Source organism: Papio anubis, chromosome 12, assembly GCF_008728515.1.
Source record: "Papio anubis isolate 15944 chromosome 12, Panubis1.0, whole genome shotgun sequence".
Lineage (NCBI taxonomy): Eukaryota > Metazoa > Chordata > Mammalia > Primates > Cercopithecidae > Papio > Papio anubis.
In genome coordinates this window covers 5,325,613-5,344,877 of record NC_044987.1, presented here as the reverse complement: position 1 = coordinate 5,344,877, position 19,265 = coordinate 5,325,613, and the positions used below count along the sequence as shown (strand labels likewise).

The 19,265-nt window shown below is 44.6% G+C and overlaps 1 protein-coding gene across 1 annotated transcript in view; it reads left to right on the top strand.

Annotated features, from left to right (window-relative positions):
- Window positions 1-5,448: 5,448 nt before the first annotated feature.
- The window catches only part of BARX2 (BARX homeobox 2), a 74,814-nt gene continuing 60,997 nt past the window's right edge, over window positions 5,449-19,265 (top strand). The window contains exon 1 of the mRNA XM_003910953.3: window positions 5,449-5,921. Within this exon, the coding sequence (XP_003911002.1) occupies window positions 5,735-5,921 (187 nt within the window). The 5' untranslated portion in view covers window positions 5,449-5,734. The remainder of the gene's footprint in view (window positions 5,922-19,265) is intronic.

Genomic DNA, 19,265 nt, shown 5'->3' with positions numbered 1-19,265 from the left:
CGCCTGTAATCTTAGCACTTTGGGAGGCTGAGGCGGGCTGATCATGAGGTCAGGAGTTTGAGACCAGCCTGTCCAACATGGTGAAACCCCATCTCTACTGAAAATACAAAAATGAGCTAGGTGTGGTGGCACGCACCTGTAATCCCAGCTACTCAGGAGACTGAGGGAGGAGAATCGCTTGAACCCAGGAGCCGGAGGTTGCAGTGAGCCGAGATTGTGCCACTGCACTCCAGCTGGGCAACAGAGTGAGACTGGGTCAGAGAAAGAAAGAAAGAAAAGAAAAGAAAAGAGAAAGAAAGGAAGAAAGAAAGAAAGATCTATTCAGTTCTTTTCAAGTCCATTTGTCAAGTGAATCTCATTTGTGCTTTCTCTTAAAAAGATGGTTTATAGTGTATGAGAGCAGATTTTGTAAATTAATATGATCATTAAAAACAAGCTGGCCTCTGCGTACACCTCCTTTAAGTTGTTATTTGAGGCTGCCATGCTGAGCTCCACAGACAGCAGTTTTGGCATGGACCTGGGGCCCAGGGGAATATTAACTTACAAGGCTTTCCCTATTTTGCTTTTACTTGTCTGAAACTATTTCAAAACGTAGCGACTGAAATACAAGTTGTTAAGTACACTTTACTAGAATCTAAGAAGTGTTTTTACCTCCTCTCTACTCTTTGGAGAAAAGATGGTTGGGGAGCGAATTAGTGCACTCATAAGACATGTCCTGACTGCTTCGGAATATCTATATCGACACATAGCCCAAAATTACAACAGGAGAGTTAAATTAAAAGTCAAGCCAAGATCATCCACAGTTAGATCCTATAAGCAACTTAAGTGTCACCCTAGGATTTTTAAAAACCATTTGTTTTATTAAACTTCATGAGTTCTAACAGAGTGGAGATGCCTTGTGTGAGTTGACATGATAAAGAGGAATTCTTTGGTTTCCAGTTGACAGAAACCAAAGGAGCCAAATCTAGAGTTTCCAGTCCTAACTTTGCAAAGATATCCTTGTCCCTTTCTCTCTGGTTGGGCTGTGTCCCTAGGAATCAGCTGCTAGAGTGGGGTGGGAGTGTGAGGGGCTGGGGTTTGGGAACGGGGTGATCCCCTGAAGCTCCGTGGGGTGGGAGCGTGAGGGGCTGGCGTTTGGGAATGGGGTGATCCCCTGAAGCTCCGTGGAGGGTGCAAATTTTTATTCTTTCCATGTCTGCCTATGTGTGGCTCAGGGCACACCCACCTGTTCCTCCGTGTGTGGTGTGTCCCCACTCCTCCACCCCAGGGTGCAGGGTCAGACACTGCCTGGGTACAGTCACAGGAGGCTGGGAAGTGTCTGTGGGTCTCCAGCAGCTGGAAAAGGTTTGAGTCCCGTTGGCAGATGTTTGCTGTTCCAGCCACTTCATTAACGTTGGAAACAAAACCCCTTACTATTCTGACCAAAGCCCCACTTCATGATTGACAGCTGGGGTGTGCTTCCTCCCACAGAAGCCCTTTACAGTCTGAAAGCAGGAAAGAGGGAGTGGGAAAAAGAAAAGGGAGATGAGGGCGAAAAGGGAATTGGGCTAGATGCCATTGCTAAAAACCCAAAATGAGAGAGGCTCGTTTAAAGAGAAAGACAAACTGAAAACGACTAGTTAAGATTTGATGTCCCATCTAACGTATTATTTTCCCACTCATTCATTTATTCATGACATATTTACTGAGAACCGACTGTGTGCTATACGGGTATTGGTGATACAAATGAATGATATAACATTAGGGAGTAGGCCCACCTGATCATTGTCCAGTGGGTGAAATAAACATGCAAAGGACAATACAGTAAAGGATATGCCACCATAAAGGTAGGAATCGGGCAGCCTTGGGGAGTGGGGAGACACTTCACAAAGGAGGTGACATTTGAGATGAGTCTCTAGGTTTTGGGGCAGAGAAAGAGCGGATAGGATGTAGAGGGCATTCCAATGAAAGGAAACAAACTTGTGCAAAGGCATAGATTATGAAAGCCCATCCTTGTGAAGCAGGTTTTGTGGTCACCATTTACAAATGAAAAAACAGGCTCAGCTTAGGGAGTAAGTGACAGAGAGCGCAAGGCTCTAGACTGCAAGATAGGGTATCTCTCTCTCTCCACGGCACAGGGGACTTGTGCCCCCGGACCCCTTCTGAGATTTCTTGCTTCTGTAGCGCAAAATAGAAAAGATGGAAAATCCAAGGAGGTGAATTGGAATTTTTACCTCTTCACCTATTAAAACACTGCAGATTTCCAATCAAAGAACTCGTCTGAGGGAGTGTCTGGATTTTGTGAATTTTGTGCCTGTGGCCGAGTGGAAGCGGAGAGGAGTGAGAGCGCTGGGAGACGCGGTCAGCCAAGGCGAGGCCGGTCCCTCCTGGCCCCTGGTCTTGGGCTCTGTCCGTGCGAGTGAGCCGCCTGCAGCCATCCGCGGGGCAGCGCCGCGACCTCCTGGACACGCGAACGCGAGTCCAGACCCGGGTTTGGACAGAGGGAAGGAGGAGAGGCGGAGAAGGGAGGTTAAAAAGAGAGAGGGAGAGATAAAACAAGGATGAACGATGGGGAGAAGAAGGGAAGGCGGAAGAGAGAAAACAGAAGCGGGAAATTCGACAGAGGAGGAGAGGCCCAAAGTGCAGGGAGCAATGCGCGGAAGGGAGAAGTGGGAGGGAAGAAGAGGAGAGGAGTTAGTGGCGGTGGAAGGAAGGGGAAGAACCAGAGAGAAAAGAGATTGAGGAAAGCAGAGCAGTGCAAAGTCGGGGCCCGGAGTGGTGCCCCGAGTGCGCGCATTCCGTCGGCACACGCCGGGCAGATAGAAAGTATAAACGCGACGCGGTCGGCCCCTCGCTGGGCGTGGGGTCCTGCTGTCGCTCAGGTGCTGGTCCCCAGCTCCAAGCCCGCCTCGTAGCCGGCGCTGCGGGTGAGATCGCCCGCAAGCACTCAGTTTACTGGCAGCTGCCTACCAGCGGCTCACTTTCCTGCGGGCGCCTAGAGCTCCTCGCCCGGCATTGCCCTGGGAGCGAACGCTGAGCCCCTGGACCGCAGCCCCGACTCAGCGCAGCGGTTTCCCTCTCGGCTTGCGCCGCGGAGAACACTCTCCGTCGTGGCGTCGGACGGCGACGCTCAGGCTGAGCGGTGAGCTGTCCCGGGTCCCGCGCCTTGACCGCGGACCAGCCTCAGGGTCCCGCAGCGGAAGCAGGGGGCGCGCCTGGGACCAGCCTGGCGACCCCAGAGTCCGGCGCAGGACCCCCGGCGCCACCCGGAAACCTGGCAGCAGTTCTTGCCTGCCCTTCAGCCGCCTCTGCATGGAGAAAGAGAACGAAGGAAAATAATTATAGATGGAGAGGAGGGGAGGGGAGGCCAGTTTGCAAATACTTCGGGAATGAAGTTCCTCAAAGACGCGTTGCGGGCCTTGTTTAATGCTAGGCTGTGACTTGGCCTGTTAACATCTATTTTCTCACGCTTGCAATCCCAGCACTTTGGGAGGCCGAGGCGGGTGAATCACGAGGTCAGGAGTTCAAGACCAGCCTGGCCAAGATGGTGAAACCTGGTCTCTACTAAAAAATACAAAAGTTAGTCGGGCACGGTGGCAGGCGCCTGTAATCTCAGCTACTCAGGAGACTGAGGCAGGAGAATCACTTGAACCTGGGGAGCAGAGGTTGCAATGAGGCTAGATCAAGCCACTGCACTCCAGCCTGGGCGACAGAGTGAGACTCAGTCTCAAAACAAAACAAAACAAAACAAAACCCCTATTTTCTCTAACAGCCTAATGATTAGTCCTCTGGGCGTGTCCCTCCCTCCGAGTTTAACCACCGTCCCAGGTGCCGGCACTGACTTGCTTCCGCGGCCACCAGGGCCCCCTGGGCAAGCAGCTCCGCGGAGAGCCCGCCGGCACTCGCTGACGCTTCTAGACTGGGAGCCGGGAGGAAATGTCACCGGCCCCAAACTCGGCCCTAGGGAAGGCCATCCGCGTCTATACTTCTCAGTGTCCCTGTCGTGCGTTTTCCTTCCAACCCCGCACCCACTCATTCCAACATAAAGTCGTGGAAACAGGTGTGCACTGGGCTGTTCCCGCCTAACACCGGGCGCGACTCAGGCTGCCGGAGGCTTCCCGGGCGCGGAGGCTCGGTGGGATCCCCTTTACGCAGTAATTCCAATGAACAACTAAAGTCCGTACAGACCTTGATTGGAGCAGACCCTAAGACTAGGAGACTGGAAAGAAAAAGGCAAATCACCCAATAAACACCTGTCTTCGCGACTCTCTAACCCGGTCGTATCGCGAGGGATCCGGAGATTGAAAGCCGCTTTGCCGGAAGGCTGGGGCGCTGGGAGAAGCCTGAATGGGACAGACTACCCCAGTGCCCGCCTGCTCCCTAGAATCGTGCAGCTCTGGCCCTTTCCAATGAGGAAAAAATGTTTTTATAAACAGTGTTTTTTTTTTTTTTTTTTTAAACGCACACTTTTAAAAAGTCAGAATCTCGCTCTTGTCGCCCAGGCTGGAGTGCAGTGACGCGATCCTGGTTCACTGCAGCCGCGAACTCCTGGGCTCAAGATTTTCTCCTGCCTAAACCTCTCCAGTAGCTGGGACTACAGGTTTCCTCTTGCTTCAACCTCTCCAGTAGCTGGGACTACAGGCGTGCACCCCCATGCCTGATTGTTTTTAATTTTTCTTTTGTAGAGACAGGGTCTCCCTATATTGACCAGGCTGGTCTCGAACCTCTGGCCTCAAGCTATCGTCTCACCTCAGCCTCCCAAATGTTGGGATTACAGGCGTGAGCCACCGCGCCCGGCGATAACTCACACTTTTATTAATTTTTCTTTTCTTATCTTTTTTTTTTTTCCTTCTCAGTTTCTTATTAGGGTAACGGACGGGACCAGGGTCATTGGTTTGGGATCTTGGGTCAGTCAAGTTTGCAACTTCAGCGCAAAAGTCCTACGCTTCGAGCGCGCAGGCTCAGCGCTAGCTGCGAGGCTGCGAGTGGAGGGCTTGGGAAGCCGCGGTCTTCGGGAAACCGTCCACACGGGGAAGGAGAAAAGCACGGTGGGTCTCCGGGGGCACTGGCGCTGTGGCCCGAAGTCCCGGGAACCTAGTGAGGACTAGACTTCTTTGTAGTAAGAGAAGTGAACGTGCCCTCCCGCTGGGTTGCGGGCATTGGGAGCCAGGCCGGCGGGTGGCAGGACAGGCACTAAGGTGAGCACGGGGGACACTGCCCCTCGGAGCTACCGGCTGGGGCCTTGGCCGCGGCGCGCGCTCCCCGCACCGCGCACACACTCCTGCACACACACCTGGAGCGCGTCCCGGCGGGGAGGGGGAGGAGAGCCAAAGCGAGTGTCTTAAAATAGAGAGGCAGGCAGAGGAGCGCGAGACACCAGAGCTGGAGGCAGCGAGTGAGAGCCGCCGGGCACTAGGCGAGCAGGTCGGCGCCGGAGTGGCACGGGCGGGCGGGGGCGGGGTGGGCGCGGACGCCCCTCTGCACACACTCCGCACCCGGCCCTGCAGGAAGCTCGCGCTGATTGACAGCTGCGTTGTCCCAAAAAGGCTTAGCGAAGATGCTGATCTGCGGGTGGGTCTAAACGCGCTGCAGACGCGCCCGCTACCCGCTCTCCTCCGCGCGCCACCCGAGCCCCGCCGCCTCCCCGGCTGCCGGGAGCGGGGCCGAGGCCCCGCCGTCGCGCCAGCCCAGCGGCCCCGGCCGGCCGGGCACTCGCAGCAGCGCTCGGGCCGGCGGACGTTCGTCCCGGCTCACCATGCACTGCCACGCCGAGCTGAGGCTGAGCTCGCCCGGCCAGCTCAAAGCAGCCAGGCGGCGCTACAAGACTTTCATGATCGACGAGATCCTCTCCAAGGAGACCTGCGACTACTTTGAGAAACTTTCCCTCTACTCCGTGTGCCCGTCGCTGGTCGTGCGACCCAAGCCCCTGCATTCCTGTACGGGTAAGACGCTCCGCTAGGGGGTAAGTGGGGTTCGGTAGCTTTCACGTCCGTGTGGGTCGCCTGTGCTTTGCAACCCGAGGTCGAGAACAAGGGTTAAGTTAAGGGATTCTTTTCCTGCACCTCAGTAAACAGTGGGCATTGCAAAGGCATCTGCAACGCGGCCGGGAAGGGCCACGCAACGTGTGGATCGCACGAGTGGAAATAAAATAAAGGCGCCGGGGCCTTAGGAGAGGGCTGCTCGCGCAACGCCTGATTGTCCTGCTCGGAGGAGAACGCTTCCTCGTTCCATGCTGAAAGTTAAAACACTAGACCAGGTTCAGCGCCTAAATCATTGTTTCAGGAAGTGGTGGTGTGAATTTCAAACTTGAGCTTGGCGGCCTTGCATCTCACCTTGAGTTAACTTGTCCAACCTCTTACAGTCTCCTCTGTGAATTTTACAAGTAAATCAATATCCTGAGGTTCTCAACAAAATCCCGAATTCACTGAGCTTTGCTTAAAATGATCGCCGTCTGGGAAAGTAGTTCTGGAGTACGTTGCCTTTGTGGCACAAGCCGAAAAGGTCACCCTCGTTTGTCTTAAGTGACCAAAACCAACAATGATAACAGTGAAAACATTACTCAGAACTGTTTTTCTCTCTTCACAGGAGCTAAGACCAATAGAAAGGATAAAGAGAACTTAATACATATATTGAAAACGTAGTAGAGTTTCTATCGAAAATAAAGCCAATGTATTTCTAAAACTTTGAATGCATTAAGAGAAGCTCCAAGTTTCAAAGTATCTTGGCATTGTTAGGATTTAGGTTATGGAACGTGGGTATAATAAAACGAAAAAGAAGTAGGAGCACTGTTTATCAGAAAAAAGTTATTAAGTGTGCTTTTCATTAAAGGTGAACGTAAAGTACTTCCAAACCAAAAGAACCTTTGAGGTTATGTTAGTTGCATGAGAGGCATGAGATAAATTAAATTACACTTACAATGAAAAAATGAAGGGCCAGCAGTTTGGGAAGATATTTTTTGGAACGTTCAGTTGTTAATGCTCAATGCGTGGAATCCTGTGTTTTCTCTTGGTTCCATTGATAGTCCCTATATGACAATCAGTAAACATATGATAAATACATTCAGTGTAGTTCTTTTAAAACCAAATTGTTCCTACATGTATTTGGTTGTAAAATGTATACTGTATTCAGTTATGCCTTTTTAAAGTTATTTTTCTGGAAGGTAGAATTAGGCCTGATATCCCATAACAAGCCTTGTAATACTGAATTTTTAAAACCAAGAAATATATGAAACAAGGAACAAATAAGAAATTTTAGAAACAAGATAGATCTCCTGAGAATTGATATTTTTACATTTGTGTGTAGGTGGTTGTGGACCCTTGGACACATGTATACTGAATAGGGGTGATAGGTTGAATATTGTTTTGAGCACAAATCATCCTTTGCTATAATAATTCAATTCCCTTTGAGGAAAAAAAGAGGATCTGTTTCAGTCATTAACATTGCTTATGGGACATTCCCAGGACAAAACAGAACAACTTCTAAGCACCTAGGTAGAGCCTAGTGCCGACAGAATTTTCAGTGACTTTGTGCTCTGCGTTGACTTGAAGGCAGCTTTTCCTGGCTTATAGGAGTCACAGAGTTGGATCATAGAAGAAAACATGGCAGAAGAGGAGTAATAAATAGCTGCAGAGAATAGTCATTCAGTCAGAGGTGGCTGAGTAAGTGCTGTGTTTTATTGAACCTTGTGTGGGAATTAAATCAGAGGAAAATAAAATGATTCATATGTAGTTTTGTGAGTGTTATAAGTGAAATGCACATATGTCACAGACTTAAGTATTGCTCAGTCTTGTGCTTTTCGAAGTTCACTGATGGTTCGTGGCAGAGGGTGGTTGTTGGCAGTGGTTTTCTGGCCCCATTATTCCAGTGCTTGCTTCTTTCAGGTTGTTAGTTGAAAATGTGTCGTGATTTTGCTCTAGTTGAGAATTAAAATATAGAAACTGGGATTTGCTGGTGGAATTAAACCCATAAAAACTGGCTACAATAGTTCATACTTTCAAATCATAAGCCTTCATTGGGTTTACAGTTACAGTTAAAGCCTTGCATGTATTAGATCATGGGAATCCCATTAGTGACTTCTCAGGGCTTTTGCAAATACCATACTTTCAAAGCATTTTTTCTTTTTTCTTCAGTTAAGGTCAGGATAAAAATCTTTGATTAGATGAATGTAACCTTTTTTCTTATTAATTGAAAAAAACAACAATAAGTTGCTGGCATCCCGATGGAAACTGTAATTTTTTTCTTTTCTTTTCCTTTTTTTTTTTCTTTTTTCTTTTTTGCTAGATAGAACAAAATGTTTAGCACTTGTGGTGGAAGCAAAATGCATAAGAAGTTCAAGTGAAAGGCATACATTGGAATTAATGTTATTGAACTTTCTCAGCCTTTCATTTGGTGGTTTAAGATTTAAGTAAGTGTAACAGAAGTGAACTGTGTCAGGTAAAATAATGAAAACTAAGAGAAAAAAAGTCCTCAAAATTAAAAACTTACCAGCATGTACAATAAGTACATAAAATTGGGATGGAAAGAAAACTACAGCATTGGAAAAAAAAAAAAAACAGTGCATAAGGAAACAGTTCATGCTGTGTAGATTTAGCAACCTAAAGGTCAGTTTATGATACCAAATATCAGGCGGAATGGCGTGTATTCAGGCAAACTGACAGGATTTTGTTGTTAGACACTCTAGCCTTGATGGAATCTTCACCTTCCAAAAATTATTGTTTGACAGGCCCTTTCTTATTATAAACACAATAATTTTAGTCCTAGAAAGCTGTCTCTAAATTTCTTTCGGTTTCCTAGTATGTCTCGTCAATCACCCTAATAGATACTGCAAAAGGGAATCCTTGCCCTGTAAGCCCTGCCGCAGAAAGGTTTATCGTTACATTTAAACTAAAATGTAAACAGCTAAGCCCAAAAGAATGCCTCCATTTGACAACAGTTGTCATGCAGGCCATTGGTGAGGGGTGGAATATGTTTAGAATTAAGTTAGTATGTAACAAGTTGGTTTTATTTTTAAATCTGTATAAGCAGTAATCCCTGTTCAGAGGGAAGTGTATTGCCATTTAGAAATCAGCAATGAGCTCCCAAACTTCAGAGCACTGACTGTCATTACAAAGGCCAAAAAAGAGGTGCGTTTCAGGATGTCATAAATATGCTTAACTTTAGGATGCTTTATTTTCTTTTTCTGGTTGTGATTAATGTTTCTTGGTGGAAAAGCCCACTTGAAGAAAGCTGGTTTCTTAGGGCCGAATGCTTTGCGGAAGCATCGGCGTGGTCATGTTCGAAGGCTCTGCTTTCTGTCTGATCTTTAGAATCAGGCAGTGTCTAAATGTGAGGCGTGTTGAGAAAAAATGGATAACTTGCTTCATAAAAATAAGGATTGTTACAATTTAGCCTAAGGGTTTTCACATGAAGATACTGATAAATGAACCTATGGTACTAATTACTTTTATTACAATTTATGTACTTAGAACCTAGAATTACCTTACATTTGCACATGCACATTTGTGGGGAGGTGAGTGTAGATACTTGGACATTTTACAACCTGAGAACAGGATGAGACTTTTAATTATTCCACTAACTATAATCGAATTCCTTTCTCCTTCTCTCTGATCTTTGGTGGTTAGACCTACAGAGCTGGAGGGGCTCATAAAATCACAGATCAACATCCCCAAGCAGAAGGTAGTTTTTGCAAAGTGCCAGGGTCACGTCAGTGCTTCGGTATCAATTCAGTCCACTGTATGCCACTCTCCTCCTTGTCATAGTACTCAGAAATCAGGAAGACTTTTCCAACTTGGTTACACACCCAGGACTAACCTGTGCAGTCACACCCAGGGGACAGTCAATCAGCCAATTAGAAGGGACATTTGGGGAAGGGTGTTTATCTTTTAGGAGGTGGCATTGAGAACATTTTATCCTTTGGTGGATCCAAGAGAAGCAAGTTCTTTGGGGTAGTGTCCTTGGGTGCATTTTTATCACAAACATTGGGTATCATCCCAGCAAAAAATTAAATGCAGTGCAGGCATGTGTAATGTCTCGTTTGGGAGTTCGGGAGCTGGCTAGTGCTTTGGCTCTGGTGACTCTCCCAATCTCAGCTTGGTCTTTTTTAGTCAGAGACCCAAACCCGTAGGATCTTGGGAACCTGAGAGTTGGACACTGGAATGTTAATGGAGAAACATAAACCAGGGTCTGGGAAAAATGATCATTATCAACAAGCATTTGTATTTCTGCCAGAGGCACATAGGCTTTTATTAGCAATTACTCATAACTGATTATCCTGTTCCCATTGGAGGGGTGAATAAATAGAGGGATACACTGGGTCCGGGACTCATCCATGGTCACAATATATTTGGAGCTGAGCTCTTTTGGGATCCTTAGCTGTTATCTCACCACTCTTTAAGTTTTATAACTCTTTTGTTAGAGATGCCAAGGGATTCCTTAGGAGTCAGTTGTTGCTTTTTTTTTTCTTTCTTTCAATAGTGCGATCTCGGCTCACTGCAACCTCTGCCTCCTGGATTCAAATGATTCTCCTGCCTAAGCCTCCCGAGTAGCTGGGATTATAGGCTGTGTTTTTAGTAAAGACAAGGTTTCACCATGTTGACCAGGATGGTCTCGTACTCCTAACCTGGTGATCCACCCGCCTCAGCCTCCCAAAGTGCTGGGATTATAGGCGTGAGCCATCGTGCCTGGCTGTGAAGTCAGTTTTAACTCATGAATAGTTCATTAGTAGTGTCTTCTCTGGCTCTGATTTTTCTCGTAGCAAAGGAGAAAATGATTAGAAATTTTGTTCATGGGTTGAAATGCCCCTCCAAATGTCCACTCTTCACTATCATTTAATTCAATAATTTCATTCAACAAATAGTTGTATTTGCTTGGTGATGGCATTGTCATTGAGTACATTGTTTTGAAACTTAATCTAACTGTTGACTAGCAGTTAGGGTGTTTAAAAAAATTCCTCTCAACTACTTGTAGAACCATTGCTTAACCCTTCTTTGTTTTTTATTTGTTTTGTTTTTGTTTGTTGTTTGTTTTTTTTCATAGTGTATGTGAGAGGCAGTTGGGATATGGGAACATTTGAAATATGGAATTGGGATATGGGAACATTTAATACTTTTGCTTACTATGTGGAATTTTCTCTTTGAACCTACAGGGTGTTATCACCAGTAAAATTGTCAAATCAACTTTGCTAAATACAACTCAAATGGAACTCTATTATTAGGCTGATTTCCTACAGATATGTTTGTTTTTTGCTGGTTGTATTTCTGTATCCAAGACTGAATTTGTGATAGAAACGTGGATAGTATAAAGTTGTTAGTTTTAGCATACTCTAGAAATCAGAGTGAAAAGATTAAATGTAACATATCCCAAAAATTTATATGAAAAGGAGTAAGGATTGCAAAGGATTATTTCAATTATAAAGAGAGATTAAAAGGAAAAAAAGAAGGGAAGAAGGAAAGCAAGAGTGGGTTTCTTTGAAATTCTTGAGGCTGCGCAGATTCAGGGTCATAGCACAGTGTTCCTCCGAAGGGCTCTACAGGCAACACAAAGGTGGCCTGTGAAATTCTGTCACTCCATGGATACTAAATGGCTAAAGTCGATTCTACTTAGACATGTGCTGGGGCCTCTTCAGGGTTGAGATCCAGAGCCTAAGCTCTGCGCAGCATTTAGCCTTCACTCTGGAAGGCTGAGTAAATATTAAACCAGAAGCAGTTTTCGGTGTTATTTGCACTTTGTTTTGAGGTCAGGTAGGAGGAGCAACAGAGATGCAAAGGTAGGTACGTCACATGGGCTGAGGCCTCTTCATTTGTTTTTGTTTTTGTTTTTTTTTTTGAGACAGGATCTTGGTCTGTTGCCCAGGCTGGAGTGCAGTGGGGCGATGCTGGCTCACTGCAACCTCTGCCTCCCAGGTTCAAGCGATCCTCCCACCTCAGCCTCCCTAGTAGCTGGGACTACAGGTGCGTGCCACCATGCCTGGCTAATTTTTATATTTTTAGTAGAGATGGGGTTTCACCGTGTTGGACAGACTGGTCTCGAACTCCTGACCTCAGGTGATCTGCCTGCCTTGACCTGAAGTGCTGGAATTACAGGCGTGAGCCACTGCTCCCGGCCGAGGCCTCTTCATTTGTTCTGAGCTTGTGAATGTGCATGCCGTGGAGCCTGAGGGTCCTCCTTGCCACATGTCCTGCCCACGACTGTTGTTAGTGGACTAGAGTTGGTGGGTCTATGGCTAAGCCCATTGACAAGCTCTTAGGTGGAATGTGGTTAGAGGACTGCAAGGACTCAGATGGGATGCATAGACTGAAGCCTCATTTTGCATCTTCTGTTGGGGATGCAGTTCAGTTTTACACTCTAGTCTTGTGGAACTGGTGTTTCTAGTGTGGCTCTAGGGATGCACTCACAACTGGGTTAGCCACCTTTTACCTGAGAACTTGCTAAAGCCCACAGGTGCTCAAAGGACGGGCAAAAGACCACTGTGCTGCAGGTGGCACGTTCTCTTGGAAGCAGCATGACAAGAAGAAGAAGAGAAGGATTGAGGGCATTCGCGTAAAAACTGCACACGTGGAGAAGCACACGGGGCCTGCCTGTCGGTGCCTGCCTCCATTTTACCTGCCTGAGAGGACTGAATGGTAGTTTTCTGTCCACAGCACAGACGACAAAATCAGAATTCGCATTAGGATTTATTAGTAACGGGATTCAGACTTTGTACAAACTTGGTGGCATTAACAAATACTCTCCAGGAAAAGAGGTGTTTGGTTTGTTTGTTTTTTAACCAGAAAACCTTTGCAAACCCTCAGGATTTAATTTATTTTTATTACAGCTTAATAACAGTTAGAAGAAGAAAAGTCTTGTTAAAATAAATGCTCTAAATAAAAACACAGTTAATTTTCCATTACCGTGTCTAATTACTCATCATCACCAGGGCATTTTTATATGGCAATTTAACTTCTTGAAAGTGGAAACTTGGCACACATTTAAGGAAGAAAGCCATGCACCTAGATAGATATCAGAAGATGGTCTAATTATATTTGGGCTCGAGTTGAATCTTACATATGACTGCTCTGAAGAAGAGAGAAGAGAGGGCCTCTGTTCCTAGTCACTAAGGAGAGCGCCAGTTGAAATTGAATACAGAGGGAGAGAATTCTGAATATTAGGTGATGTTCAGGTACATCTGAACAGGGCCCCTGCCAGTCACCAGTTGAAGCTGATTTCAGGACTACTTGAGAGGTCTGGAGGGCAGCTCTGTAGGCCTCCTCCTGGCAGAGTGCACACAGATGACACAGCCTTCCTCCATGCACAGGTCAAAAGACGACTGAAGAGAAGCCAGGCTGGGAGGATCTCAGCACCAAATTAACTACGTTCCGTGTACAAGCAGACACGCTTGCAGGATTCCTTTTTATCGCATCTTTCCAGCTTACCAACATATCCTTAGGAACATATTCTTCTGGATATTGAGGAAAGATGAGTATTTTCTGTTTTTTTTTTTTTTTTTTTCTTTTTACTTTGAGACAGAGTCTTGCTCTGTCACCCAGGCTGGAATGCAGTGGCACAATCTTGGCTCACTGCAAGCTCCGCCTCCTGGGTTCAAGTGATTCTCCTGCCTCAGCCTACCGAGTAGCTGGGATTACAGACGTCTGCCACCACACCCGGCTAATTTTGGTGTTTTTAGTAGAGATGGAGTTTCACCATGTTGGCCAGGTTGGTCTCAAATTCCCAACCTTGTGATCCACCCGCCTTGGCCTCCCAAAGTGCTGGGATTACAGGTGTGAGCCACCACGGCCCGCCAGATGAGTATTTTCACAATGTGCATTGAATAGGATTGGCTACTGCCTAGGTGATGTCAGTGCACTTCTGATCATTTTTTTAAAAAGACCCAACGTATGCATTTGGTAAGTGATATGATGATTAGCCTTGGTTTTTCTTATTCGAGGATTACTTACCATGTGGAGAAATGGAGTAGTCTTGGGCCTGATGAAATTTCATGAAATGGTGGCTATATTTCTGTCCTGGGAAATACCTGGTACTGGCAAGTCCCTGATATTGATAACCTGCCAGCCTCCACTGCCCACCTCTTTCTTTCCCAGAGTCCTTTTCATCTGGTGAATTAACCATCCCTGAAAGTCAGGATGAGGGGCTTTTCTCAAGAGAGGTCCCAGTCTCGTGTGGATTGAAGGAAGTGTAACTTCCATGCTTAGTTTAACCAATATCTAGGGGAGCTGACTTTGCACATTTCCTTAATGGTAAGTTATAGACAATGGAATGCTGGTATTGTATCTTCTTATCTTGAGGAAATATCATGGGCAAGAAGAGTTGCTGAGACTCCTTTTTCTGAGTCTTACAGTACTTATCCAAAGGGAGCCATAAACTTGAGAGAAATGCTAGAAATACTTTATACCCTAAACCATATTCATAGGCATGGCAATAATAGTAATAGTGACTTTTTAGAAATTACTTAACATGTAATAGGCACTAGACTCAGTGCTTTTTGATCAGCTTCGAAATATCCCTATGAAATAGGTTTATCATCTCCTTTGGTAATGGTAGAACCCTAGAAGCTAAAGTCACAAGATATAAAGAGAGCTCTTATGAAGCAACAAGAAAAATGGGCAAAGGCTACGATCAGGCAATTCATAGAAAGGACGATCTCAATGCCCAGTAAATGTAGAAGGATGCTCAACCTTGCTGATGAATGGGAACACCCGAATTAATATGAGATACCATTTCACCCTCACCGGGTAGGCCAAAATGAAAGGACAATATCGGTTGATGACAAGGAGATGGAGCAACAGACATCCTTCCCACTTCGGCGGAGTGTTGTGTGGTACAGTTACTTTGGAGGGCAGTTTGGCAACACCTGGCAAAGCTGCAGACGCACATACCCTAGAGCTCAGCAGTTCCACTTCTGGGTATGTGCCTGGAGAAACCAGTGTATGAGTGCAAAAGGATACCTGTAAAAATGTTCATCTGTGTGTTATGTTAGTAAAAAATAGAAAACAATTTAGCTGTCCTTTCAGAAGGAAAAAGTCAAAATAATATATGCTATATCCATGCAATGAAATTCTATGCAGCAATTAAAATAAATGAACCAGATACACTTGTATTAATATGGATACATTTTAGGAATACAACATTGAGAAAAAAAAAGTTGTAGATTGATACACACTGTCTGATCCCATTTATATAAATGGTTGAAAAGGCACAAACTAATGCTACATATTGTTTAGAGAGGCAGGGGCATGGGAGTGGGGAGTGCTAACCACAGGTTTTTATTTTCCTATGTAATTTATTTATTTATTAAGACAAAAAGGCCTAGTGCAAATATGGCTAAGTATTACGATGTGATGAAACTTGGGTTATGGCTACATAGAAGTTACTGACATTATTCTTTGTACTTTTCTATACATCTGAAATTTTTCATAACATAAACATTGAAAAGTGGTAGCACAAGAGACCACACATGTCCACAGAACTCTTAATCTTGTGGAACTTTTGATCTTTTTCTTAACAGCTTTTCTATCCTGAAACAGTAGCTTTTAAATACAGAGCTTGTTGTACATAGTCTCACAGTGGGAAACTGAGAACACTTTATAACTAAGCATATGTACAACTCACACTGAAGCAACCACTGTGGCTTCTGAAAGTGGCTTTTGAATCTTACTAACCTTGCCTGGCTGGTTGAGGGTATTTTTTATCACCAAGATAACTGCTGTTTCCCTGGTAATGCTCTGGCATATAATAAATAGTCTCTGAGTTGGGTACATGCTCTTGAAGGATGACTAATAGAGTATTTGGTCCCCCAATTGTGCAAGAGAGAGTTGTCAGGGTTTTTCTGCTTCTTCTTAATGATGTTTAAAATCATTATAAACTGCCTCTGACTGCACCTTGCTTTTATGAGTATTTGTTGATATGGCAATATCAACAAATTTCACCTTAGCATTTCACCAGTGGTCCTCTGTTATTGACAGTTTCATTTACAGAAATTATCTAAGGACAGCTGTGATTGAACCAAATCATCTAAAAATGTTAACACGTAGCTTCTTAGCAGGTAAGAATAAAGTTGATGTTGGCATATTATCTGTCCAAGTTCTCTTTATAGTCCATAATCATGATTTGATTTTAAAACTTTGTTCAATATGTGGTATTGGGGACTGTTAGAAGGGATGAATGTTACCATGGTGATCTCACAGAGATGTCTGTTACCAGTAATCAGTGGTCGTCCTGTTGTTTGGAGGAGTTAACCTGGACCACATTTCACTCTCTAATGACAACCGTAGTGGCAGAAGCTTTATTCATCCCAACACCAAAGACATTTTTCTGTTCTCTGCAAAATAGTCCCAATTTAGAAATGTTGCTTTTAGACATTTTGGCAAAAATGTGGCCTTTTGGGAGCTCTATCTTTCTGTGTCCTTCCAAAGAGAAAGTACTAGTGTGGAGGAAACAGTTTGTACAATGAAGAATTTGCCAAAGCATTTCCCCTCCTGCAAGCGCTCCTGTCTGCCTAAATAAATACGTAGACAAAGAAACAAATTAAAGCTCCGGAGGGGGCTTATCCCACCCACACGATCTGTGGCCAGTGTTGCTGTACTTTCTTTGGTGCTAAGAACGAGGGCTGTGCCCAAGCTGGATGTGATGGAAAGGATGGTGGCTCTATCAGATTCGTTATCAGGGTTCAGACTTTCGTGGGTTACAGGACAAAGTCCTTCTGCATTTTATATTACCCAGGTAGTCGCACAGTCTGGCTGGGATCAATTAGACTGACACTTTGCTTGTGCCTCACTCTTTCGACCTCCTGGAACTCTCCAGTGAAACCTTATTCCTCGTAAAATGAACTAGCCAGGCTTGGGGCTGTGAATGTAGGAAACATTATCAAGGAAGATATTCCAAAGAGCTGCCGTGGGACTACATAAGTCAGAAAAAATGTGGAGGACTTCCTCCTGCAACCCAGGAGAGTCTGTTCACTGGCAACAAATCTGACAGATCCACTTTTGAATCCTCTGTCTGGGACTACTTGGGAAAAGACAAGCAAGGATTTAGGATATTTAGGGTAAATTTTAAACGTGTTTCACTGAAAGAGAGAGAGAGAGGAAGGTGTTTTAATATGGTTCCAATCTAAGACCTTTCTTTTCCATGACTAAAAATTTTACTGAAATAGTTGGTAAGTCACCCCAGAGGAGTTATTTCGGGAAGGTGTTGTTAATTTTGTTATCCCTGGATATCATGGTAACTTATTAATGCTCTCAGCACGTTAGACAGTTGTGGCTATTGGAAGCATGTTTTCAATCATCAGTTTAGAGCAAGGCATGAAGGAACATCCTATTGGAGTGCTTGCCTCTTTGCCTTTTTTTCTACTAGGAGATTGGGCCTTTGCTGGTTAGAACAATCAGCTGCTGAACAGCATGTTTCATTTCTTAGGGAGCTGCTAAATAGGAATAACAACATTAATAAATGGCGCCCAGCACTGCGCTAGGTGCTTGTGTACATAAATGTGTTCTAGCGAAATAGTTACTATTACCACTGCTTTTCAGGCAGGGAAAGTGAATCTCAGGGAGGTTAAGAAATGGGAACGGGGTCACATGAATAAGTGGCAGGGCTGAGACTGGAACTTGCAACTGTCTCTTTCAATATAGAGTCCAATACGGGATATGTTTGTATGAGAATGTGTAAATTAGAACATGTCTGTCTCTTTACATATAGGCAACATACTATATATGTATGTGTGTGTGCGTGTGTGTGTGTGTGTGTACAGATACTAAAAATATATATGGCAAGGCCTAATTAATGCGTCAGCTCTGTTGGAACTTATTTTGAACCTGTCAACTCTTTTACACATATTTATACTAATTTAATGTGTGCCAGTTCATCTTTATTTCCTGTGGTGATTGGGGTTTCTGAATGATTCCAGAGGGATTCCAAGAGGCAGTGGGGTTTTGGGAGGAAGCGAGGTGACTGGAAGATTGCAGACCTGTTGCCGTCTGGCTGTGTGACTCTCCGCTCACCTTACTGCCCTGGGGTCTGCGTCCGTATCTGTGTAGCATTTGCTACCACTCTGGGTCACGGTGCTTCCATCAGCTGTCATTCTTTGAATAAAGCTTTCCTAGGGGAATCAAGGGTGGAATTCCTTCTCATTCATTCATTATCAACTAGAGAGAAAGTGCTGAACAATTAAAGCCAACCAAATGCCTTCAGAGTTAACACTTGGGATATTTTTCATGGAATACTCATTAGGTTCAGTGAGAAAACATGTCTGGCTGTTGACTGGCATCACTTAAAAGAATGAGATTATTTTTTCACATTGTATCTGGCTGAGCTAGGGTGGATTCTGGGAATCTCTATTTTTAAAAAGCTTTCTGTATGATTACAATGAAAAGTCAACTTTGGTAATCACTATAATGTAGCTAACAGCTTAAAGATGGGATTGACGTAATTTGCACCCCATGACTCAAATGTATGAAACCATTTAGTGGACTGATCCTACTGTTGGGGTTTTGAGTCAGACGGTCCTGGGTTTTATTGCCTGTGTGACCTTAGGTAAATTACTTAACTTCTATGACACTCGGTTTCCTCATCTGTAAAATGAAGATAATAATAATCACCTAATGGTGTTAGTTGTGGAGGTTAATGAGATAATGTGTATAAAGCTCTTAGTATTTTATTGGCCGTGTGACCTTAGGTAAGTTACTTCTATGACGCTTAATTTCCTCATCTGTAAAATGAAGACAATAATAATCACATGATAGGGTTAGTTGTGAAGGTTAAATGAGATAATGTATATAAAACTCCTAGTAAATGAGATAATGTATATAAAACTCCTAGTTTGTGGCAACAAAGTGCTTAGTAATTGATAGCTTCTATTAAAAATAATTATCTTACAACAATAACCTCATCACTGAAGCACAACCCTTTAGGGAAAGATTACCATTATTGGTAAATTAAACTTAAGAAAAACTAAAATCTTAAAAAACTCCACTTCACTCCAGGGCATTTTTCGGAGTTACAGCGACTCCAGCTGCTTCTAAGGCCCCTTGCAACCTGGGTGGTCTGTGAGTTGTTTGAGTTCAAGTCTTCGTGAATTAGGTATGTTTCATTCCTCCCACCTTTCTGTTTTGTAATATGAATTCAGAATTTTATAAATTCATGAATGAATGGCACAAACAGGTAAACACCACAACATCACAAGATGTCCTTTGTTACTTTTTTTTTTTTTTACAAGAGTTGCCTAGGATTAATTGCCCCTAGGAAATGTTTCATCACGCAGCTGTAAGATTCTTGAGAACTGTCCTAGAATAGAGGCAGAA